This window comes from Mus caroli, chromosome 1, assembly GCF_900094665.2.
Source record: "Mus caroli chromosome 1, CAROLI_EIJ_v1.1, whole genome shotgun sequence".
In the NCBI taxonomy this organism is placed as follows: Eukaryota; Metazoa; Chordata; class Mammalia; order Rodentia; family Muridae; genus Mus; species Mus caroli.
In genome coordinates, this window is record NC_034570.1 from 126,398,143 (window position 1) to 126,424,814 (window position 26,672).

Here is a 26,672-nt window from a genome sequence, read left to right on the forward strand (position 1 = left end):
GGCAGGCAGCAGGCAGCAGGCAGCAGGCAGCAGGCAGCAGGCAGCAGGCAGCAGGCAGCAGGCAGCAGGCAGCAGGCAACAGGCAGGCAGGTAGCAGGCAGCAGGCAGCAGGCAGGCAGCAGTGTTTTGTTGGTGGTGCTGGTGGTTGGTTTGTTTTTTCTGTTTTGTTTTGTTTTTTACATTTATTAACTTACTTTTGTGTGAGTGCATGCTTTTGTGCCTAAGTCAGAGGACAACTTGTAGGAGATTTTCCTCTTCTTCCATCGTTTCCTGGGGATCAAACTCAGGTCATCAGGCTTAGTGTGAAGTGCCTTACCTACTAAGCCATCTTGCTGGCCTGGATTAGACTTTCACACTATTAAAAAGGTTATAGGTTTACTAAGAACAGAAATCTGGCATTACACAATTCAGAAAGCATCAGATACTGCCAAGAGTTCAGAAGAAAAGGTATGTGATAAAATAGTTTCTGGGTTTGGACTACACAAAAATCATCCTATCACTGTTTTCACAAGTTAAAAACAACACCTATTCAGCTAGTTTTAATTTACCCACAGGGCTTCTTGAACATTTGTTCAAGAACAAAATGTCCAAAATATTCTGTATGTAAACAGCCATTATTTAAAAATTCTCTTAAGACATTTTCCTTATATGGAAGCTTTCATATTTAGCTCCTTTAACACCACTAGAATAATAATAAAACTTTAAATACTTGTTCAAAAATTTAGTCCTGTTTTGCAGAATGTTAGATCAATCAGGGGCTGTACATTGTCAATGATTGCAATCTCTAGTTGGGGGAAGGGGCATGACTTCAAGATAGAGTAATTGGCCTGGCCATCTTCTTTAAGAGAAATCTGAGGCCTACAGGGTCTCGGGATCTGTGGTGTTTCTGACTCCAGAGGGCATGACAGGAATTTAAGAACCAGTCATAGGAAATTCAATTATGGCCTGTCAGTTGCCTCCCTTGGTCAAAAACACAGCATTCTTCTTCCCTGCAGTTTCAACTTCCCATGTCCCTACAGCTACCTAGGTTTTAAAATATTATCTTGGCCCATAAGCAAGACCCTTAAACTTGACCTTCAAGTCTACCTGCTTACACTCTAGTGTTGATAAGGGTTTTAAAGTAGAGAAATCTGAGCTTAAAACTCTGCTGCTTACTATCCAAGTGATACTAGGCAAGCCTTGTCTCTTCTATGCAACTCATTAACACCCAGCTCACAGGGCCCAGGGGACCAGCCTGTTGCAGCTAGGCATCAGAAGGAGCATGAGTAGAAAGCCACAGTAAATGCATTCTTAAGGTACACCCAAAACCCAGGTACACCCAGTTTTTTTTTAAAAGAGTACCCCAATTAATCAAATATGAGAGTAAATGAGGAGAGATGTGAAATCTCATGCGATGAATCCATATGAAAAGCAACATTCTCTACGGCGTGGCTCAAGCCATCTGGACCCTGGAAGTGGTTGTAGTAGTCTGATGCTACTGTGGGAATCGACAGCCACTGACCGGCCATTAAAACTGGGAAGCGGTCTCTTATTAAACCTACCCATGTTTTGATTTCCTGTAATCTAAACTCCCAAATTTTCTCCCCCTGTGCCCTCTGTCTAAGGCAGGAGTGGGAGGCAGGAGAATGAGGATGGAAAGGGTGGAGGCAGGAAGAAAGAAGCACCAAACAGCTAATGAAGGAAGGAAAAAGAGAAAACAGGAGGGCGGTTACTAATCAGGAGCTTGCTGAGGGATCACAGGTATGGTGTATGCCTCCCTCCGGGGCTGTGTGTGCAATGTCTGAGCTTTAACCAGGGGCTCTTCACATCCAAAAGTGCTATGGAGTACATGGGGGTGGCAGTGAGAAGAAGCATTAACTGAGGTAACGGTGCTCAGTTCTGTGGACATCAACTAGGAGCCACCAGAAAATATCCAATGGCTGCTGTAAAAAGTGCCTGAGCCTCGTGGTAAAGGGAGGTCCATGAGTGGAAGAAAAGCCTTGGGAGCTCAGGAGTGGGGACAGCACACACCACAGCCTCCCTTGGTCTTCTCACAGAAGGAAACATGAGCAAACCAGTTTCACATAGAAGCATTGTTCTGGCACTCTAGTAGGTAAATATCTCTGGTTGGAGTCCAGACCAATATGCTGCATTCCAAATTCTATTATATGACAACTTACACACGGAGATACTGAAAATGAAAATAAAACAATAAAAAGAAGCTGCTGAGGTTTCTTGCAGATTTTCTTCCCATAGCTCTCCAAATAAGGCAAGCCAACCGCCTTTACGCTGTGTGTTCGCTACACCACAGCGGAGCTCCTAAGAGGGAACTGCTTCTTGCCTACTACCTAATATGCCCATCAGGGCTTCTCCCCGCGCATTTGCTGCTGGTAGCATTTCTTGCTTTGGCTAGCTTTTGACCAAGGAGGACAGTAAATTATACACAAAATATCTCTATGTTTAAAAATTCAGCAGACACAGTCACCAGAGGCAATGGAGACTCTTAAATGGCTCTGCCTAAGATATTATAAGCACCTTAACTTAGCTGGCTGTCAAAGGGTAAAGTTATTTTTTTGGTTTTTAAGCAAGAAGTTTCCTGGGAGGAAGGTTGCACGTATCCATAAGGATTAATTCATTCTGATGTTTTGTCACTTATGGAGACATAAACCAGGCGAAGGCACACACTGTCTTATGCACACACATATATGAATATGCATGCAGGACTTGCAAATGATGAAAATCTGATCTACACAGCTTCATGCCAGTTGGGAGCTTTCTCTCTTAAAATAGTACTGATCCATAAAACACAGGAAAAACAGCAACTGACTGTGGACAAACAAACAAACAACCCTCAAGAGACTCTCCATAAGACACTGTGATAAACCCTGGAATCTGCTAGGCATGGTGGCACAAGCCTCTACTCCCAGTGCCTGGGAAGCTGAGGCAGGTGGAGTGCTTTTAGCTTGAGGCCAGCCTGGTCTACATATCCAGCTCTAGGCCAAACAAGGCTACACAGTAAGATCCTGCCTCAAAACAAGACCAAAAAACCCAGAACAAACCCAACCCACCAACCCAACAAAATAAAAAAAAATGAAAAACTAAACAACAGATCACACCAAACAAAAAGCTCTCCAGAAGCTTACTACCAAGCATTTTACAACAGATTAAAAGCTCAAAGGCAGAAACGGTAGCCTGAATTAGTTAAGTCTGCTTTTACTTAAGACAGTATCAAGTCCTGGGAGTCACAACCCCTTTAGGAAAGCTAGCTGGGGCTTTACTTGCAACCCCCCTCCTTATTGACTTCTCCACACTCTGAAATAACCCATTTTCTCGGCCTCAGACTGCCAGTTACATGCACACACATTTCCCACCTTTGACATGCTACGACCAGACATAAATAAAAAAGGCTTACTCGGAGTGTCTTGGCGGTCGGGGAGGGAGATGCTGGGGGAGAATCAGACTGAGATTTCCTACTCCGTGTGAACTCCTTACTTCGTGTATATAAAGAGGACATGGTTCCTGGAGATGGAAACAGACACCCAACCTCTGGATTCTTCACACAAAGCTGGGATCTGTCCCTGTAGATAACTTTTACAGAATTCCTCCGTTTGAGCTGATAAAAGATGACTTTGGATAGAACTAAATAAAGGATAAAAGCCGCCTTGCAAATTATAGTCTTGAGCTCTGAGCCAGTCCACAGTTACAGAGCGGTGTGTTATGTCCCATCAGTGTTCCAGTGTGGCTTCAATCACAAGTATGAGCAGTAGAAGGCATGTGCCGAACACCACCTTTCATGCCTAGACTGAATCTGTGATCCTGTCCAAAGGTCACTTCTTACTCAGGCTGGTTTGGGAATAAAACCTGAATCTGGGCTCCCGATGACTCTTGATTAAATCCCAGAAGAATGGCTCTTGCGGCAGACGAGTCTGGGGACAAGTACTGTCCCTTTATCCAGAAGGAAGAAACACACGTCCTCTGGAGTCACCCTGTCTTCCCTCAGTCTGACTCCACTGGGCTGTCAGGGTCTGAACTCCTGTGCTAAACTCAGGTTAAACAACTAAAACACAAAGCAGGAACCAAGAGTTTGTGGGAAGGAAGCAGTCGGAGGAAGTGCAGCTTTAAGTCCTTCCAGACGAGCTGTCTTTGCTCTAAACACTCAGAGTCATACGCACATCTTTCCCCTCCCCTCTTCTATTTTCTGACATTCCAAATCCCCATTCGCTCAGCGAGGAATGCTGGAGAGTAGCCAAGGGCAAGGATTCACTTTCAACCCAGAACTTGGTTGCCACTTGTAGAAGGAAAAGAGTGGCCAGCTTCGAGGAATGGAGGCTGCGGGCACGCCTAGGGGCAACCCCACAACCTCCCATAGATACCACCCACCCCAGAGCAGACAGCAGTTGCCAAGGCTGGTCTCTGTAAACCCTTCTTTTGTGTATGAGAATGGTGATTTTCAGCTCTCATATCTCTCAAGTGACAGGCCCAGACAGAAATATGAAAGTACCTTCAAGCCTTTTATGTGAAGTTTTAAAGTCTTGTCATTCTTGCGCTGCAACAAAGGCCAGCAGCTTGAAACTCTGGGCACTACAAAGTAAGCTCTGCAGAGCAGAGATCTTATTGGCTAAGTTTCTATTAGAAAATATATCAGAGTTTCTTCGGACACCACAATCAGGAAGGAGTAAGATTTGAAAGTGGCATAAAGGTGGCAGGAAACAATGACTGGTAGATGACAGGGCTCAGCGGCACAGAGAAAATTAAGAGTTAACAAGAAAGGAATGTCTTTGCTGGGCGTTGAAGGAGCTTGCACTTGGCCTTGAAGAAACATCTCGTTTAATCTCTTGCTCTCTTGTCACTGCCGCATTGTCCAGCATTTCTAAGCCAGATGCTTTTGAGGCCAGTGGGCTTGTCCTTAGAGTAACAACCCTCTCCCTCCAGGCTCCTGGAAACTCTATCCCACTCCCCCCTTCCCACATGGAATTCATACTTTTCCCCTTAACTACTTCCAACTAATGACTCATTTGCCTTGGCTGTTTCGATATCTCTTTTATTCCAAACACGAATTTTGTGAAGTTAAATAAGCAAAAGTGATCATCTACTTGGGGCGGGGGTCAGTTTAATGAATGCAGTTGAAAAGGATTTACAAGAAGTCTTATTCACTTTCAATGTGAAAACAGCTCCTTAAGATTAGTTAATCCTACAACAAGCTGGAATTATAGGCTCCGTCTAAAAGGCCCATTATTGTGAGAATTCCTATCTGTGAACTTTTTGTTTTATTTATTATGTCTTGCCTGATGTGGCACACATGTACCATGGTGTGTGTGTGTGTACATGTGAGTCAGAAGACAATTTGGGGAAGCTGCTTTTTTTTTTTTTTTCTTCACTATTTGGTTTCCAGGGCTTGAACGCAGGTTGTCAAGTCCTGAATCAGATCCTTTATCCTGTGAGCCATTTTACTGATCCCTGATCTATTTTTATAATCTGGATATATCTTACGTAGCTAACCCTGTTAGCATGCTGAATGAACATTATCATGGTTACACTATTCTTTGACATGACAGTAAAAACAACTCTAAGCAGTCCCAGTTTATATAGTAACTTCACTTACTAGGACTGGAGAGGGATCATAAACCCCCTTTATTCTTCTCACCAGGACAGGGTTTCTCTGTGGTTGACCAAGCTGGACTCGAACTCAGACATCCATCTGCATCTGCCTTCCAAGTGCTAGGATTCAAGGTGTGCGCTACCACCGCCCAGTAAACCCCTTTATTCTTAAATGGCTATTTTGTCCCTTCTCATTTATATTATATGTCTATTTAAGCAAGTTCTAACAGTGACAATTCCTTTATAGCAGGGTTTTCATAAAACCTATGTCCTCGTCTCTCCCCAGCCAACTTGGCCGACGTTGCACAGTCAGCAAGAAGCACGCAGAGCACCACTGAGGATACGCTCTTGCCAACTCAGCTGAATACAAGCCAGTGTGAAAAGACCACCTGCCAATCAAGGCCACCAAGGAAGCCAGGCCTTACCAATGATTAGAGGGTCCGAGACTCTCATAGGAACACACTGGATCTGGGCCTGAGAGAATTTCTCCAGAAAGCTGAATCTAAATTCTCTTTGTACATTTGGTTTACATATACATTTCATTTTTGGCAAAACACATATTGTTCCTTTAAGATTTAAAAAGACATTAATTCCCCCTGAGACTGAAAGCACCTCTGATGTCCAGTGGAAAGGGCTGAAAGGCCACACCCCTGGCTGCAGTCATACAGAGCGTCTGGGTTTCAAGTCATCCTCCTTTGCAGTGTCGCTTCTAAAGGACAGATTCAGAGTCAAACAACCCGCCTTTGTCTCTGCCACAGCCTAGTATAGTTAGGGGACTGCATTTGCACAAGGATGCTGAACAAAAACAGATGAAGTACAATAGAGTTTTGTTTTTGTTTTTTTTTAAAGATATAAATATGAAGGCCAGAATGACTTCTCTGTGTTTTTAAACAGAATTGAAAGTCGTGATACAGTTCGTGGTTTTTAGTATAGACAGTTAAATGGAAGTGTGTGCATGTATATATTCCCTTGCTTTCTATTACTCAGAGAGTCTGCGAAGAGCAATACCCCAGAAACATTTAGAGACCAGCAGCTGAATCCTGCTGCTGAATGCTATGCTTAACTGAAAGGAACAGGGCTCCTAGGAAACTAGCTGGTTCCAGAGCTGGGAAAGAGAAAGAAATGAGCCTGGTTCTCAATAGGCACATAACAAAACAAACAAACAAACAAACAAACAAACAAACAACAACAAGAAAACCCACCAAAAGATGGTTTAGAACCGGGAGACATGGACATCAAAAATGATTAACAATTAATTAGCCATAGAAGAAATCAAGCGTTCATGAATAGACACTACTATCAAGGAGTGAAGAACAATAAACAAGAAATGAAGAATGTTGTTCCTTATGGTAAAATGTCTACTATAAATACAGAGTGATGAACTAAGGGGTGGGGGGATCATTTTTTAAAGTAACTATCGTTGTAAAATCAGCCCAGGAAAGGACTAGTAATATATCTCAAACCAGTGGTTAAAGTGGATGACTGAGTTAATTTTACAAGATCCCGAAGTATTCCTTTATAACACACTTATTAATCACTAAAGAACAAAAGGAATTCTTCCATGGAGAATCCTGGCACATGCCATCTTAATCTATAGAGGAGAGCTAACAGCACAGTGAATAGGACTGTTTGAAATGAGAGCCTATAGTGCAATTCCTGTGACATGACGCCATGGCCCCAAAAGGATAGCCTGTTGACTTATACAGAACACCAGATACACCCAAACCCAAGGATGGAGACGACTGGGCTCTAACCTCAAACATCAATGTAAAGAGCCAAGGAGGGCTGACTAGAGAGTGAAAGCTTGGTGGGTTCGTGGCTCAGGCATGGGTTGTTTTATTAGAAGCGGCATTGTCGAGACAATTGGTAAGACTTGAACTTGGTCACTGAGTAGGGCATAAAGGGTTCTTTGTTTTAGTCTTAAATATGGTTTAAAATTGTTGTCTCTTGTGAGACTATGCTGGGGCCTAGCAAACACAGAAGCGGATGCTCACAGTCAGCTACTGGATGGATCACAGGGCCCCCAATGGAGGAGCTAGAGAAAGTAACCAAGGAGCTAAAGGGATCTGCAACCCTACAGGTGGAACAACAATATGAACTAACCAGTGACCACCGGAGCTTGTGTCTCTAGCTGCATATGTATCAGAAGATGGCCTAGTCAGCCATCAGTGGAAAGAGAGGCCCATTGGTCATGCAAACTTTATCTGCCTCAGTACAGGGGAACGCCAGGGCCAAGAAATGGGAGTGGGTGGGTGGGGGAGTGGGTGGGGAGCGTGTGGGGGACTTTTGGGATAGCATTGGAAATGTAAATGAAATAAATACCTAATTAAAAAAATTGTTTCAAAACAAAAAGAAAAAAGTTTAGTTCCTACATCTTACTGGTGTGGTAAAGAGGACAAACAGATGCCATGCCTCCAAAGAACTCTTGAAAAAAATAGCTTCTCATTTTAGATGACTCTAGGATTTCACAGAACAGGGGTTGTCAAAGCAACTATTTGGGAGGGTACAATGGCTATAATTTGAGACTCATTAATAGGCCATAAATCAAGTTAATGGCTCATAGTCAGATCAATAAAAAGTGAAACAGACTGGTAAATTCTAGTGTTACACAGTAGGGTTATGCTTTCTTCAAACTGTTGTTTCAGTGGTGTAGAATACATTTATACATGTACACAATATGTAATGGATCATAATATCCAATGTATTTCAAATTGCAGTTATAGCACAAGGTTTGAGGTTGATAGTGTGAAGACATTGATATAACCAAAAAATTAGCACAAGTCTTTTGGTGAAGAAAAGAGCTGAACAGTTTTTAGTCAGGCATAAGGCAAGGATAGCCATCTAATTTCTGAGCTATCAAACTGGCAAGGGGTATGAAGGGGTATGAAGGGGTATGAAGGAAGGGGTATGAAGGAAGGGGTATGAAGGGGTATGAAGGAAGGGGTATGAAGGGATATGAAGGGGTATGAAGGAAGGGGTATGAAGGGGTATGAAGGAAGGGGTATGAAGGGGTATGAAGGGGTATGAAAGGGTATGAATGGGTATGAAGGGGTATGAAGGGGTATGAAGGAAGGGGTATGAAGGGGTATGAAGGAAGGGGTATGAAGGGGTATGAAGGAAGGGGTATGAAGGAAGGGGTATGAATGTGCTTGAAGTGAGACTGATCCAGTATCACACAGCATCAGTTGGGTTTGAAAACTCCATGGTCACTGCTTACTAACCCAAATGTGGAATTTGACAAAGTTGATAAGGTGAGAGGAATGATATGGTGGCCAGTGTCAGACTGTTCTCCACACAAACACAAGGTTCAAATGCACCCTGCAAATCCTTATGTGGTATATGACATTAAGAGTCCTTGAATGTCACTACAAGTTTTTTGAGACAGAGTCTGACCTTGAAGCCCTGACTGGCCTCAAACTCAGAGATCTGCCTCCTTTGGAGTCCTGAGATTAAAGGTGTCTGCCCTGTGGCCCAGCCTCGTTATTAAATTGTTTTATCCAGAGGAACTTGTACTTACCATCATACCAGGGAAAGAAGGCTGGGAATTATCACAGAGAACCCCCCACGCCCCACCCAGCTCCACCAGATGGCAACTCAGCAGAATCAAGTGTCCTTATCATGTCAAGAGGGAGGGGCAGCAGCAGTTGCTTCTATCTCCAGTTTTTAAGCTTAAATTAGGGAGAGGGAAGAAAGAGTTGAAAAAGTATTTAAAAAAAAAAAAAAGAAGACTATGTCCAATTTTCTGAGGAATCACCAAACTGATTTCCAGAGTGGTTGCACCAGCTTGCGATCCCACCAGCAATGGAGGAGTGTTCCTCTTTCTCCACGTCCTCGACAGCATCTGCTGTCACCTGAGTTTTTGATCTTAGCCATTCTGACTGGTGTGAGATGGAATCTCAGGGTTGTTTTGATTTGCATTTCCCTGATGATTAAGGATATTGAACATTTTTTAGGTGCTTCTCAGCCATTTGGTATTCCTCAGTTGAGAATTCTTTGTTTAGCTTGTACCCCATTTTTAATAGGGTTATTTGGTTTTCTGGAGTCCAACTCCTTGAGTTCTTTATATATATTGAATATTAGCCCCCTATTGGATTTAGGATTGGTAAGGATCTTTCCCCAATCTGTTGGTTGCCATTTTGTCTTATTGACAGTGCCCTTTGCCTTACAGAAGCTTTGCAATTTTTTTTGAGGTCCCATTTGTCGATTCTTGATCTTACAGCACAAGTCATAGGCGTTCTGAAGTGGGAGTGGGTGGGTTGGGGAGCAGGGGGAGGGGGAAGAGAAAGGGGATTTTCGGAGGGAAACTTGGAAAGGGGATAACTTTTGAAATGTAAATAAAGATAATATCTAATTAAAAAAGGAAAAGAAAAAGAAAAAAAGAGGGACAGAAAGATGGCTCAACAGTTAAAAGCTTTAGCTGTACAAGTCTGAGGACTTGAGCTCAACCCTAAAAGCCAGATGTGATGACGCCATTTGTAATCCTAGCAATATCACTGCAGAACCGGACCTGTTGGAGACAGGAGAAACTGTCAGGAAGTTCAGGGGCCAGCTATATCACACGGACACTGCACCAAGACAAGATGGAGGTGAGAACAGAGGTCAGTATGTGTGTATGTGTGAGTTTGAACACACACACACACACACACACACACACACACACACACACGCTACGATGCTTACAGCAGTAAGTGTTAGATGACTTTAGTGAGAAACCAGGTCTAGTCCTAGACTCTTCTGAAGAAACCTAAGCATCTAGAAGTACGACCTCTATTATTCTATTTTTGATACAGTGACAAAATTTATTAGATAAAGCAAAACCATGGGAAAGTCCCCCAGGAAAGGTGAGCATAGCTTCCAGACTCCAAAGGTCTTCAAGGCCCAAAGGGGAACTCCAACAGTTCACTAGACATTACATCACATTTCAAGAATTTCTTGGCTGCTTCCTGCAAATCAACTTTTAAGTACCTTAGTTTGTAATAAACGCAGTTGCTATAATATGTACATTTTAACTCAGATTTAGGGAGGTGATGAGGAGTCAAATATTACCAGTCAAGAATAAAAGTTAAATAGTTTACTCTTTCTTTGAGTAAGAGTCAAATGCAGAACAATCATTTGGGGGCCTGTTTATGAATATAAGGGTCAGTGGGTAGATTTTTATTTTTCATTGTCAACAGACACTTTTCCTTCATTAATCCATCTAACAACCATTAAAGTGCAAAGTGGTATTAGGGAACTATAAAGTTCTTTATAATATGATTCCTATCTTCAAAGAAATCACAGGAAATCTTAAGATTTATGTAAGTACAAAAAGAGTCTCCTAACTGCTCTAAAACAAACCCCAACCTCTAGTCATATATGTACACACACACACACATACACACACATGTATTATATATATATATATATATATATATATATATATATATATATATATATAAAATGTGTGTGTGGCTGTGCGGGCTATGTGTACTTGGTTCCCACGGAGGCCAGAGGACAGCATCAGGTGATGTGCAGCTGGATTTTCAAGAGGCTAGGAATTGAACTTGGGTCCTATAGTACTTTCAGTTGCAGAGTCATCTCTCCACGCCCTTCTATATGTTTTAGTATTACTCATATCTGACTTCATACTTAGCAAATAGTATGTTTTTTGTAGTTGTATGGTTTGGTTTAAGTGCTGGGCTTGAACCCAGGGCCCTATGCTTGCTTTACAAGTACTCAAACACTGGATGACATTCCCAAGTGTAAGTGAGTTGTTTTTAAATACTTGTGATGGTGCGGAGCCAGATCAGAAGCCCATCAGTGTCTGTAAGAGCTTCCCTCAGCGGCCTGTGCCTTTATCCCGGTTCCATGGCTAGGAATCTGGAGAGGCTGCCTAGTGTTTAGGGAATGAGGGAGAACGAAGCACTCTGTTTTAGAGATTTATTTTTGTTATGAGTACTTTGCTTACATGCATGTCCATGTACCACACATGTGCTGGCACACACAGAGGTCAGAAGACAGTGTTAGATTCCCTGGAATTGGAGTTACACATAATTGTGAGTTACCATGAGGGTGCTGGGAACAGAACTCCAGTCCTCTCCGCAAGAGCAGCCAGTGCTCTTAGTCACTGAACCAACCATCTCTAGAGATCTGTTTTCCCATTTTAATGCTTGCCTTTGGTTTATGTGCCATGAAGATCCTGCTCATTGGCAGAGGTGGGGAAGATTACTGATGCCAGCACAGTTAATAATGACTCGGAGTGAGGAGAACACATTAGGGACTTGATCACAAACCTTTACAATGAATCATTCTAGGGTGGACGAGGGGGATTGGTCTTTATTACACATGTATGAAAATGTAGAGCAGAGAGAAGCCGGGTAATTCTTTCAGTTCAAGAAAGGGCTTTTGATTGCTTTCAAAAAGGTTCTTTTTGAAAAGGCGATAAAAGTTAAAAAATCAGGACCAGAAACACATCCACTAAAAAGCTTGTGCCCATCCTGTTGGGCTGTTTGTTGTGAGGGGAGGAGGCAGTGCAGTCTTAAAGTACAAGATCGCAACAGAGAAAAAGTAAACAGGACCTACAAACCGCCCAGATGGACCTGATAAACCTTTACCTTCATGTATGCGTACATACATATTGGTGTTCACGTGTGTGTGTGTGTGTGTGTGTGTGTGTGTATGTGGTGGACTCCCATGTTCACATGTGTGTGAGGGTGTGTATAGATGTGTGTAGGTATGGTGGACCCAAGGCTGATGTTGGATTCTTTCTTGATCACTTTCCACTTTGTTCATGGAGTCTAAGTTCCTTAACTGAACCCCGACCTACATGATACGGCCAGTCTGCTCAACCGGCTTTCCAGGGATCTTTTGTCTCCATCTTCTAAGTGCTAGAATTACAGGCAGGCCACCATGCCCACTCAGCACGGGCTCTGGGAATACAAACTTTGGTCTTAATGTTCTTCTGGTCCTGCGGCAAGCCCTTTAACCACTGAACCACTTCTTTAATCCCAAAATAACTTTTATTAGTCTACAAAACATTACCAATTTTGTGGTCATGTAGTTAAAAAATCATGTTCTGGTATTATTGTGAAAGTTTAAATTTCAAGAATGTATTTAAGGGTAAGGTATTATAAAAAGTCCTTCAAAAAATATCACACTGTAGACTTGCCTTGGAATTGGTCCATTAGGGGCGTGTGTGTCACATAGACCTGCTGGCCATTGAGCCCCAGAGACCCTCCTGTTTTGTCCACTCAGCAGCTCTTGGATTATCAAGTATAGCACTGCACCTGGTGCTGCTACTTCTTAACATGGGTGCTAGAAAGCCAAACCTAATTTCTTATGCTTGCCCAGCAAGAATTTTACGGACTAAGGTATCTCCCCAGTCCTGAATTTCACGTTTTGTAGTTAAATTTTCATTTAGGAACAGCTTAGAAGTCAAGCATTTGTGGAAAGCTACTCCTTTTTCATGTGAACAAACTAAGCTAACTTCCACTTTAACAAGCCTTTGTAATGGTGAGTTATTACCAGCTTGGAAGATCTGGGGGCTGGACATCACCCTCATAGTCAAACAGCCTGTGAAGCAGCAACTTTAACTATAGCTATCTACAGTCACTAATTATGGTCAGAAGAATAAAACGTGCATCTTCTCTGGTCCGGGGAGAAGACATGAAGTTATTAGAAAACAACTCAAAAATTTTTTTTTGGAGACGGGGTCTTATATAGCCCAAGCCAGTCTCACATTAGCTGATGGTGACCTTGAATAGATAACTATTTAAACCTGGCTCCAGGGGCCATAAGCCTTACCGAATTACTGGCTAGCAAGAAGTGTTCTGATAAAGAGCAAAGACATACCATTGGCCTTTCTGTAAGAGTCAAACCAAACAGACCTGTCAACCAAGAGAACAGGACAAAGTTCCCCAGGAAAAGCAGCTTACAAATCATATAAAACCTGCCCAAGTCGTAGGTCAGGGTAGTGGCCCTGTCGTTGCTGCCTGCTTCCATCCCTTAAGTGTGCTCTGCTCTGCAACGGTCTCTTTGGTCACTGTCCAGTCTCTCACACTTCAGGGTGTGTTCTACTTTACTCTGCCATATTCTAAACCTAAATTCTGTTTAGTATAAATTTGTTCAGTGGTCATCACAAGGACTAGGAAGCCGGACTCAGACTCTGATGGCGTTAGTTGGTAAAGGAGGTCAGCTTGGAACTTTGCTCATCCTCTGCTAAGGACCGCCTGCCAAAATGCTCCAGGCACTCGGGGAGGGAGAAAGTTGTTCCCACTGCTCAGGATGAACTTAATCTTTTTAATAAAAGTAAAAGCAACAAAGGTGAGCTGGTTTTTTCTTGTTTTGTTTTCAGATTTTTTGGTTTTTGTTTTGTTTTGTTTTGTTTTTGTTTTTGAGACAGGGTTTCTCTGTGTAGCCCTGGCTGTCCTGGAACTCACTCTGTAGACTAAGCTGGTCTTGAACTCAGAGATCCCCCTGCCTCTGCCTCCTGAGTGCTGGGATTAAAGGTGTGCACTACTACTACATGGCTAACAAAATGGTATTTTTTTTAAAGTGGAGTTTAAAAAATAAAATTATTTAAAGAGTTCAAAAATGTTTAAGTAGCTTGAAAATATATGACTAGGCGCGGAGGCCCTGAGGAGAGGCACTTACTGCAAGCCAATAACCTGAGCTAGATCTCTAGATCCTACATGTGGGAGGAAGACCCCAGGTCCCCAGAGCTGTCCCTTTTACTCATGTGTCCTATAGTGCTCAGGCATGTGTGTGGTGCAAACACACATCAATGAAAAAAATATTTTTAAAGTGTACCATTTATCTGAGACTTTTGTTAAGACCAAGATATCCAAAGAGGCAGTTTTGGGTATGCACAGCACAAAATTTATGAGACTATACATTTTAAATCTACCCAGCTTATCATACATATACAATACCTCAAGGCATTATAAAAAGTCAAGAAGAAATATATATGTCTTAGTCACTGTTCTACTGCTGCCAGAGAGACACCATGACCAAAGCAAGTCTTATGAAGGAAAACATTTTTGTTTTGTTTTTTGAGATAGTTTCTTTGTGCAATCCTGGCTATCTAGAACTTGATCTGTAGACCAGGTTGGTCTTGAACTCACAGAGATCTGCCTGCCTCTGCCTGCAACATTTAATTGGGATCTAGCTTACACTTTCAAAGGTTTCGTACATTGTCACCATGGGGAGAGTACATAGAGGCATGCTTGGCCCTAGATCAGTAGCTGAGCTGCATTCCGACTGACAGGCAAAGACAGAGGTAGAGAGAGAGAGGAAGAGAAATGGAGAGATCCGGGCTAGCATGGGCTTCTGAAACCTCAGAGCCCACCCCAATGACACGTTTCCTCCAACAAGGCCATATTTCCATTCCCTGATGACTGAGCATTCAAATATATGAGCCTACAGAGGCCATTCTCATTTAAATCATCACAATACTTAATTACAATTTAGAATAGTTTTAAAAATGAACTTGTTGTGTTACTTAATGGTAGAGTGCTTAGCATGTATAAGACCCTATATTAGGTTGTTGTCCACCCTGTGCAAAAGATATACAAATCACTTGAATACATCTATTTATAGGACAAAGATATCTGTGACATATAGGTTATATTTATAATCTCTATGTCAGGCAAAGTATTCTGCCAACTAAAATATTCTAAAATTTAGGCTCCTTTACTTCATAACAGTGAGTTTCTGGAAGGTGAAACCTGTAACTTAAAGTTATAATCACAAAAGCATCATAACATGTGATTGAAAAATAAATTATAAATCCTATTTATACACAAGTTCCAAAATTATCATTAGCCTTATTTAATTTTACATTTTGTAAGTGACTTGAAAGCTTATAACTTCGGCCAAACATTCCATGCAGTGGGAACAATAATCAACAAATGTAATGTTTTAGCACACACCCTGCCCCTGCTGTACAGTTAACTGGTAGCACTCTCTCTGCTCTGCAGACACAGGTAACACACACATGTTCTGTCAGCTGTCTATATGCCAGGCTTTATCTCCATGTCCACAGACTTTGAAACAGTTAAAGCTAAGTGGAAGAGTGTGTACCTAGCATACTCAATGCCTGGCTTCAATTTCTAGCATAAAGAAAGAAAGAAGAGAAAGAAGGAAAGAAGAAAAGAAGGAGGGGGCGGAGTGGGGAGAGAAGAGAAGAAAGACACCCCAGGGAACAGAATAACCCGGCCTGACCTCCAAACAAAGGCAAACTTAGATAAGGATGCTGCCGCTCAATGAGGTCTGGCTCCATCTCTCCAGCCTCCCTTACTCAGACTGTTCTTTCTGAGTCAGTGAAGTGCTCCAGCATCTCTCTGTGGTCTGTCCTATTCCCACGGACAGTCATCGTGCCCTTCCTAGGCTCTTCCCACAGGACAGGAGCTCTGGCTTGGGCTTTAAAAACATGGCTGTTCCTCTGGAGATGAGGTAGATGTTTCTACCTGCCAGCCACATGATGCACACCCATAATTCTAATACTTAGAAGGCCAAGACAGGAACACTGTCTGATGGCAGGCTGGGATATACAGCTGGGAAGGCAGCCAGACTGCCTGAAACTACCACCACCAGCAGCAGCACCAGCACCAGCAGCACCAGCACCACCATCAGCACCAGCACCAGCACCAACACCACCATGAGTACCAGCACCAGCACCACCATGAGCACCAGCACCAGCACCACCATGAGCACCAGCACCAGCACCAGCACCACCATGTTTCCTGCTATTCCTGAGATACAGGGAGCCCACCGAAACAAAAATAAAATAAAATAAAATCCCTGAAACCCCAGTCATCATAAGAAAAAGTTGAAAGAAACATATTTCACAGTGCTATTTTCTGTCAGATTGTTGTAGTTTACAATAAGTAAAGAATAGTCTGTATATGTACTTTAGAACTTATATTTCATCCCCACATCATAATTCAGAAACAACACTCCTTTAGTTAGCCTTGGGGGGGGGGGATTCCCAGAGTATACAAGTTAATGGTCCTGTCAACTCCGTTATTCCCCCAATGCAAAGCCAGTGTAATTCTACATACACACAATCATGCTGAGGCAAACACTTGCAGAGTGTGAGAGCTACACACGCATTTCTCTAGGAAACACCGCTTGAGAGGTTCATGAGGCATGGCAATGTTTGTGGGAAACAGGACCATCGTGGAAATCAAATTAATGAGAGTCTCGGAGGCTGCTGCTCAGCATGCAATAGAGGAAAGAAGCGAGCTTCATGATGCCTCAACTGTGATGCACACACAGCCACATACTGTCCTGAGTACAAAGGTCAGGCTGAAGCAAATCTGAGTGATCCAGGCTCTGTTCTAAGAAGCCTGCATGGTGCAGCATGCCATGTTATTGTCTGGGAAGTCACTAGGGGTGAATGTAACACTGTATTCCTAGAGTTAAGATCATGAGTCAATCTCTGTACATTAGTTAGCATCATATTCTAAGGAATAAACTAAAGAGCAAACAGAACTCTTTCACATCACAGACGTGTATGTATTGTGTGTGTGCGCACACACATGTGTATGTATGTATACACAAACAAATATACATACATACATACATACGGTCATAAAAGGTACCCAAAGACCACCATTGCAAATGGAATCAAACTCAAAGAGCAATGGGGTCTGTTGTTAAGCACACAGCAAGGTGACCACAAAGTCCTAGGTTGTGTTCCATGAAACATATCACCTAGGCACATCAGATGTCGCTAAGTACTCAGTTTTTGTTCTCTGCCCCCTTTTACTGTTTCTAAATAAGCAGGAGTAAAGACAAGCTAATGCTAATTCTAGTTTTCTTCTTTTTAGTCTCTGAAATAGTTTCTTTAAGTAATCTTACTCCTTGAAGGTTTGATAAAATTTGCCTTGAATAGATTACACATTTATTTAAAAAAATTAGAAGTAGTAGAAAGCTGATTTTGTGAAAGGTAAGAAACTGGGGGCAGCGGCAGACTGCAGTGTAAACCTCATGTGCACACTGCGCCCCTGCCTCCAGGGAATGGGATCAGCCCAAATTGGAGCAGACGGTGTGGTGCCTTCCCCAGCCATGAAGAACCATCGCAGTCAGCAGGGTCTTGTCACAAGCACCAATCTGCAATCTGCAGCCTTGCAGCTGGAAGCCAGCCATCAGCACAGTGGAAAGAATGCTGCACTGGAAACTCTCAGCACTTGGCACGCTCTATCTTCTACCATGACGGCATTACACAACTTAGGTTGAGCCACATCCCCTTGGAGGGCCCCAGGTTTTCATCTGCAAAGTAGGAGTGAGGCTAGAAGAGCTTTGAAAGAGCCTCTGAACTGACTCTTCTGTAACCTCACTGTCTGGGACTTTATAAACAGGCTCTTTAGGCTGCTAAATGAATAATTTTCCAGGCAAAGAAAGAACCCCAAATATTCCTGAAACCAATCTTCAAATCAAATAGAAGTCAGAATCACCAGATACTTGGCTTTGTTTGGGCGCCATTTTGCAAAGGAACAACGTGGGCAGTTGGGTAAAGTTGTTCCTAGGTATACACATAATCTAGGGTCTTCTTTTTTTAAATATTTTTATGTGTATGGGTGTTCTGCTTGCATGTTTATCTGTACACCACATGTTTCTAGCATCCCTGTAAGCCAGAAGAAGACATAAGATCCTCTGGAACTGGACTCACAGATAGCTGTAAGCTGCTATGGGTTTTGGGAACTAAACCAGGTCCTCTATAAGAATAGCCAGTGCAATCAACTGCTGAGCCATCCCTTGGTCTAAGTTAAAGAGAAGAAGCAAATAAACTCAGACCAAAGCAAAGGTCCTACTCATAAGTCGGACAAATCCAAGGTCTTTTCAACAGAATGCCTGTCACTGATCTCTGGGAAGAGAACAGAAACATAATCAACCACAAACAGAGTACAGATAGAGATAAACTGAGAAGCATTCAGCAAAGCTACAGGACAGAGTAAACCTGACCCTGCATATGCAGTTATGTGAACAAAGATACAGAAAAGACAGCAAAGAACAGAAGGATAAAGGAGGAGTGCTGAACAGAAAAAAGAGTGGACTAGAAATTAGAAAGTAGCGCATGAAGTATGTAGCCAGTCACATCTCATGCAATCTTCACAGCCCTTTAAAGATACGTTAAAACAACAACAACAACAACAACAACAACAACAACAAAACCTCTCTCACATCCATAATGCTGTACGTAAAACAGCAACTTGCATCCGCCATGCTACATGGTATGGGCACACATGGCACAAAGGGAGGGAGTTCACTCTTCAATATTTCCACCCCATGTACTAAGTAGCTACTTAGAAGAAACAGAGAAACGTATCCAATTGATAAATGTTCAATTGAGGGCTCGGGAAATAGCTTAGTCAGGAAAGTATTGATCTTGCAAAGCATGAGGACTGGAGTCTTGACCCCAGAACCCACATAAGCAGCCGGGTCCTGGGGTGGCTGCCTGTAATCTCAGAGAGGGTAGGATGGGCAGGTGGCAGATGGGCAGCTTGCTCACAAACCAGCTAGCCCAGCTCATCGCTCAAGTTTCAGGCCAATGAGATTGTCTCAAACTAAAGGTGAGAAACACTGAAGGAATGACGCCCAAGGTTGTTCTTTAAATGCTTCACACATGTGGGTGCATGCACAGGCACATGCCTGTGCACCTTCACACATGAACACACATACAAGCAAAAATCAAGCAATTCTCATTCAAGTCATAAGGAGGCCGCTGAGGCAGTGGCCGTCACTGTTCTGGGCATCCAAACTTAGGTGGGTTTTGAGAACCAAAGCATTCATGAAGACAAATGACAACAGTAACAAGGGATTGAGGGACATTCAGAGAAGGCAGGCCACGCAATCAGTCACTCATAGCAAGTGTGATAGCACATGCCTGTTAATTCCAGCTCTCAGGAGGTTGAGGCAGGATGAAAAGCGCAAGGCCCACCTGGGATATACAGACACAGCCATTATATCTGACTTTGGATCTAGTTCACTCAGTAACACTTCATTTATTGCACATTTTTACCCTGCTCACATTATTTTTGTAACTCAGGTTTTGGTTTTTGTTTTGTTTTTGAGACAATTGCTTGAGTCACACAAGGTGACTCTGGAACTTGCCTTGCCTCTGCCTCCTGAGAGAGGATTTAAAGGCGTGTACCATAATCTGTGGCTCAGTTTTAACAGCTATTTTATATTGAGTTCGTCCACAGAAAAAGCCCTAGATGGCCAGTGTTAAACAAGCTGTGAGTCATGGCATCTCGCGCAGCAGTGAGTCACTGCTTTCTCAACTACTGCCAGGATGCTGGACATTTAGGTTATTTCCAATTTTTCTTCCATCATAAATAGCTAAACGGAGCAACTCTGTTTTATTCAACAGGGCTTAAGACTCTTCTACTAGTAAGTAAAACGTTTTGTGACCTTGTGGTGGAATGTTCTATGCATAAAACACTATCTACAGCTATACCTGTGTGACTATTTCCTAAAATATATATCCATTGTTCATTCCCTCAGGACTGCCTTACAGGGGGAGGTAAGAATGTGGATCTGTCCTCTGTTCTCAAAAGAAAAGAACGCAGAACCGTGGCTGAGGACTGCTAATGCAAAGAGCCAAGTGATACCATCATCAGATCCACTCAAACTCTCCAGCCTCAGTAAGGGTGAGGGGTAGAATGTGCGCGTGTGTGTGTGTGTGTGTGTGTGTGTGTGTGTGTGTGTGTGTCTGTGTGTGTTCGTGCATGCACACACAGGAGGGAGGGAGAACGCAAGCCAGAGTGTCCGTGTCCACGTGAAGGACAACTTTGGGTGTCAGCCCTCACCTTCCATCTTGTTTGAGACAGGGCTTCTTTGTTACTCACGGCTGCATGTGCCAGGCTAACTGAGCCAGCGCTTCCAGCGTCCAACATCAGAGGCATGCAGGGATTACTAATGTATTCTACCACAGTCAACTTCATGTGGGTTCTGGGGATTTGAACTGAAGTCCTGATGCAAGCACTTTACCCACTGAGCAAGCTCCCTAGACCCACGATTGTTTTAAGCAGCAATTTATTGGAGGTCTGCCCACAAAGTCAATGTCTGCTAACACAAGGCTATGAACACCAGAAGACCCATCTAACCTGCAGATGAGTCACAATCTCACACAGCATTCTGTGGTGTTCTTCCACTCCCTCCACTCCACTCCACTCCACTCCACTCCACTCCACTCCACTCCACTGTTCTCGCACCAGCAACTTCTCCCAGCCAACAACTCTATGGATACCTTTCAGATCTTCAACTTCTGGACTGGATCCCACAGTACTGCTGGTGGCTATAGGCTGTCTACAACTTTATTTCTTTTCCTCTCAGTAACACAATCTGTCTCCCCTGGGGAACCTACTCTATGTAGCTATCCATCTCTTCATCCAAAGACTATATGTAGCAGCCAGGATTGCTGCTATTTCTTTATCACTACTACTCTCAGTACATGCACTAAAGTAACCAAGGCTAGCCACCGCCTGAGGATGCTTTGTCTGGGTTTTTGCTTATTTGTTCTGTTTTCCTTCAGTGCTAAGGGCCTTACTCATGCTAGGCATGGACATACCCTCTTCAATGAGCCACATATTCCATCTGAGTTCAAGTCTAACCACCACACTTTACGGCCTCTTTCACTCTGTCTCATCTAATCTCTGGCTGCAGAAATGGGCTCTGAGAAGGACTTGACCCAAGCAAGGTCAACTAGACACAGGGCATTAGGATATAAAAGGTCTTTCTTTTTTGGTGTGTGTGTATGTGTGTGTGTGTGTGTGTGTGTGTGTGTGTGTGTAGAGCTCTGTTCATAAACTTCCAGTTTCCAAGACTGAAGCCAGGACAGGATGGCTTGAGCTATCTCAACTTAAGTTTCTGTCAAATATAGTCCTTGATGTTTTTACTCTTGTGCTTGGTGGAACACTATCTTCCACCCCCACACCCCTATAACATCTTCCCTTCTCTGACCTTTTCTCTTTTATATCTTTCATCTGCCTACCCCTTAAATAGTGTGCCCAGTGGTCCACTTAGTACCTGTCTTAGAGTTTTATTGCTGTGAACAGACACCATGACCAAGGCAACTCTTATAGAGGAAAACATTTAACTGGGGCTGGCTTACAGTTCAGAGGTTCAGTCCATTATCATCATGGCAAGAAGCATGATGAGATAAAGGCAGACATGGTGCTGGAGTAGGCGCTGAGAATTCTACATCTTGATCAGAAGGGAGCAGGAAAAGACTTTGAGACACTAGGCCTGGCTTGAGCTCAAAGCCCACCTCCTAGTGACACTCTTCCTGCAACAAGGCCACACCTCCTAATAGTGCTGCTCTGTATGGCCAAGCGTTCAAACACACAGGTCTGTGGGGGCCATACGTATTCAGACCACCAGAGCACCCCATAGTCATGCTGATAGGCTTCCCCTGGCCTTTCTGCTTGCCCCAACCCCTGCTCTCAGGATCCTTAATGTTGCTGAAAAATAAGATTCCAGGTCTCTTTTCAAATATTTACTTCTATTAACTATCATCTCAAGTAATCAGGGTCAAAGCTTAATAGATGTTTGATGTCCTCTTTATAAACCCCCAAAGTGTTTCTTCTCCTACATTTTAGTAGGTTAAAATTTGACAAAGCAAACACACACACACACACACACACACACACACACACAGATCCACAATCCACTCTTGACTAGAAGAGTCAAACTATAACTATCAAGTTGATGATAGCAATTGAGTTTTCGACAAAGAATCTTTCCAAGGATTCCTGTGTGTAAAAGGCAAAGTTACTCACAGTTATAGTATATATAAGCAGAATTTCTTGAATATCAAGTGATTACATATCTACCCCTAGACTTTAATCTTTACTAACCAACCTCAGAGACTGAGATTTAAGGAGGCATAGAACTAGATGAGAAAAGCAAACACAGACACATTTTAGCCTTTCTCCTTAAAAGGCAAAGAACAGAAGCAGAGTAAATAAACTATGCTGCTATCATCATCATCATCATCATCATCACCATCACCGCCGCTGCCACCACCACCACCACCACTGGGTCTCATGTAGCTCAGGCTGGCCTGTATCTCACTATTATCTGAAGATGACTTTCTTATCCTTCTGCCTTCATTTCCTGAGTGTTGAGATTATAAGTTAGTATCCAGATGAGGTTTATTCAGAGCTGGGATTAAACCCATGGGTTCATGCGTATTGGGCAAGAACTGTACCAACTGAGCTACAGCCCTGACCCTGAGAAACTATATTTAGAATTAAATAAAAACAACTCCCTTTTCTCTTCATTTTTTTTAAAAACCAGAAGCCTCTCTTTATTGTTTTCCTAAATAAAGGCAAACAACACACATCCCAGCAAATGTGTGACTTCCCTTTCTTTGCAGGAGAGTGCTTCAGACAGGTCTCAGACAACAGAAAACTCAGACCGGGAGTCATACTGACATCAGCAAACACTATTTGAACCAGTAACTTAGTGGCAGAGGCCATCAAATGGTGGTAAATCCAGGATCCCAGCTTGCTTTACCTGTACAATTTGGTTGGGACATAGCCACTTTCAATGACTTACAGGTTTCCACTGTGACAGAAGAGTTGAGCAGTTAAGGGTCGCCCAAAGTAGAAAGCTCTAGAGCCTTTATAAGAAGTGTGCTGACTGATGGAAAGGCAGTGTTGACTTCAGAACGGCCAGCAAGCAGCCACACCTGACACGTGAGACAAGGACAGACTGATTTGTCAGTCACAGCACATGCCGAGTCTCACAAAGTTGGCATTTCTTTTCCCAAGTCCTGGAGTTCTAGGTAAAATGCTAGCTCAGAATATAAAGTTTCATTTGGTGATATAATATCAACTCCATCCCTTTTCTCTTAAGTTGTCGATATTACCTTAGACTTTCTTCAGAAGCTCAGTAAGAGTTGTGAGTCTACACCATAATAAGTATGTCAGTCAGTGGCTGATAGACAGCAACTTTCCCACCTCAGCCCCCAAGTAACTGGACTATGGGGATGGGCTGCAGTACTTGGTGAAGCTGAAGTAGCTTTAAAATGCACCCCCTTTCTGCTCTGTAGCCAACCCCATAGACACTGTGTAAGATACGAGAGTTCAAGTTTATAACAAAACATTTAAAAACTTCCAAAACATAAAAAACACCAAACATTTTTAAAAGCCCACTCTGTTCGGGCACTTGTGTGTAACATTTACGCAGTTTAAAGGATCGTGTTTAGATATGAGTGTCTGGTTTGCCTAAGAGACTCCTGCCACTCAGTGTGGTTGTTATCTAACTCTTAAACATGCTTAACTGACAAGATGGTAGGAGAAAAGTCACAACTGGTAACTTTTAACCACTTTAGACTGTAACCATCTAACCTTTCAGGTCCTACCTAAAATAAAATAGCACTTCTACAAGTAACATCTGTTAATGCCACAAGCTTAACATTCCTGCTGGAGCAAATCTCTAAACACTCCATTTGCTGAAAAGGGGCTTCAAATCCCACACTAAGCTTTCTACCTCAATCACGGGGCTAGAACATAACATTAGCTAAGCCGAAGCCATGGTTAAGGCTCTCCAGCCTGCTATCAACAGAAGAAACGAATACTTCTGTAACCAAGGCAATCCTTAGACTCCAGCTCAAAGGGGAGCAATTATTCCTGGAGGCTCTTATGATCAAAGCCATCAGACGACCGACTACTTTGATAAAAGACTTGAACCCAAGTGCTTTGAAGACAACCTTGTGAAACTGTCATCATGGTAATGATGGGGTTTCAGGAATGTTCAAGTAGAAAATGATCCTTCTCTCAAGAACATCATTAAGTTGGTTTCGAATATGTACTGAAAAACAGAAAAACCTTGGGAAATACAAAGAGGAATTGTTTTTACTTCTTTACTTATTAAGTAAGTGTGTGTGTGTGTGTGTGTGTGTGTGTGTGTGTGTGTGTAAGCCCACACACTGTGGTATACATGTGGAAGTCAGATGACAACTTATAAGAGAGACAAGCCTCTATTGCTACATGGGTTCAAGGTATCAAACTCAGCTAACCCAAGGTTTGGCAGCAGGTGCCATTACCCAGAGCTCCAGCCAGTTCATCAGCATGCTAATAATGTTATCGAAATAATATGGCCACAATTTTTTTCTTATTCTTTGTGGCAGAAGAAATTTGCTTTTTATGACAAATATTTTAATAGCTTCACCTTTATTGTTCTGAACTATAAAATTTAACTAAAATCTTAAAATAAATAAGAATAATATATAATGAAATATACACCAGCATGCACACACATTATTTTTTTTTAAGATTTATTTATTTATTACATGTATGTACACTGCAGCTGTCTTCAGACACTCCAGAAGAGGGAGTCAGATCTCATTATGGATAGTTGTGAGCCACCATGTGGTTGCTGGGACTTGAACTCAGAACCTTCGGAAGAGCAGTCAGTGCTCTTAACCGCTGAGCCATCTCTCCAGCCCACATTATTTTGATAGTAGAAATTTAACCAGCCCCATGCCCTCTATGTCTGAGCTATATCTTTACCACATAAAATTAAAAAAAATACACACACACACACACACACACACACACACAGATATATATATATATATATATATATATATATATATATATATGTATGTATGTATGTATGTATAATTCTTGGATCACTAATACTCTAAGACATAATGAGGTAGACAGAGGTTTGGCTACACCATCATTTCTATGAAGGAAGAGGTTGAACGCAGACGCAGAGCTTCTTGTAAATGTCTCCCAGTGGCCCTGCCGTCAGGGCGAGAACATCTAGGTATGGTTTCTCTCTAATTTGTGTGGTGTCTGAATTTTTAGATTTGCTCCATACCAACTGAATTTATCCATAGAGTGACTTTAATTTCAGACCCTTCTGACTTCCTAGGGAAGTCTGTCTCCTATGGAGCACCACAGGACAGTGCCTCTGCCACTTTCCAGTAATTGCACACACGGTCCCCAAACACCACGTCCTCTGAAAACACTGAACTTTACAAGTGCCTCAAGAAGTGCTCCTGCTGCTTTTGAGAACCAGTTTTATGCTTTTCCATACTTCATAAATTTTCTCTAATGAAATGCATTACCTTTTTATAACCATTACAAAAAAAAAAAACCAAAAACCCCAAAACCAAAAAATCTCTACTCTGAATTTCAAGCTCATGAGTGATCCCCCAACAGAACCACGTAAGGTTACAGATTCTAACATGAACTAATGCCTCATAGGCAACTGGAGGCAGCAAGAAGATAGACCAGAAAAAGAAAAGGTTAGGACATTGGTTAACTTATGCTAACAGTTGGTAAATCTTCAGATAAGACATTTTAAGAAAGCCCATATTACCTTGGTTTATCAAATCTTTAAAAAGGTTTCTGACTAGAGGATAATTCACTGACGTAACATGGAGTCCAAACCTACAGGGTTTCTAAGGAGTCCGTGTGAGCTTTGATTACTGAGAGTCCCTCGGCAACAGCATGGCCTAAAATTAACGGAGCTCATAAAAGGAAGATGCCAAAAGGAACTTTGTCCTTGAGATGGTTTCTGCAGCCTGGGCTAGAGCAAGGCACAATCCATATATAGAAAAGCATAGCGTCTGCAGTATTTTAGGAAACTACAGTTGCAAAACACACACAGTGTACAGTGAGAGCAAAGGTCCATCCAGGGCAGGGTGGCAGCGGCCACTAGGGAAGATTCTTCAGGGCACAACACATGGCGAGCGATGTCCCAGACAGGGATGGTTGGCTGCCGCTTACCATCTCCATCCTCTGCTCTCAACTGCCATGCTGCAAGCTGCAAAAAACCAGGAGAGCTCGCTATCCTACAAACAGCCTGCCAACCCCATGGGGCCAGCTCCCAGAGGACTGCTCTCAACAGTTATTGCTTATTACAGCTATCCCTATTGTTAAAAAAATCTTATGAACATTAATTATCATGTTATCCAATTTCTCAGACATCTCAAAACCCATTCTGGGTGCTTTTATGTATTTATTCTTTCCCTTATCTGTTAAAAGATAAAGAAGTTGAGTGGAGAAAATCTGTATTTTATTATCCTTTTAACTCTGTTAAAAGCAAGAGAACAAGCATACCAAGAAAAAAAAAAAGGTTGTGGTTGTTAT

General features: G+C 42.5%; 1 protein-coding gene across 6 annotated transcripts in view; it reads right to left on the bottom strand.

The window, feature by feature from the left end:
• Ppp1r12b (protein phosphatase 1 regulatory subunit 12B) overlaps positions 1-26,672 on the bottom strand; it is a 202,899-nt gene that overhangs the window by 43,589 nt on the left and 132,638 nt on the right. Inside the window, exon 1 of one of the 6 annotated variants that reach the window (XM_021161368.2) lies at positions 3,392-4,345. The exons of the other annotated variants lie outside the window; for them this stretch is intronic. Within the exon in view, the coding sequence (XP_021017027.1) occupies positions 3,392-3,493 (102 nt within the window). The 5' untranslated portion in view covers positions 3,494-4,345. Of the gene's footprint in view, positions 1-3,391; positions 4,346-26,672 lie in introns of those variants that run through there. 6 annotated transcript variants of the gene reach the window in all.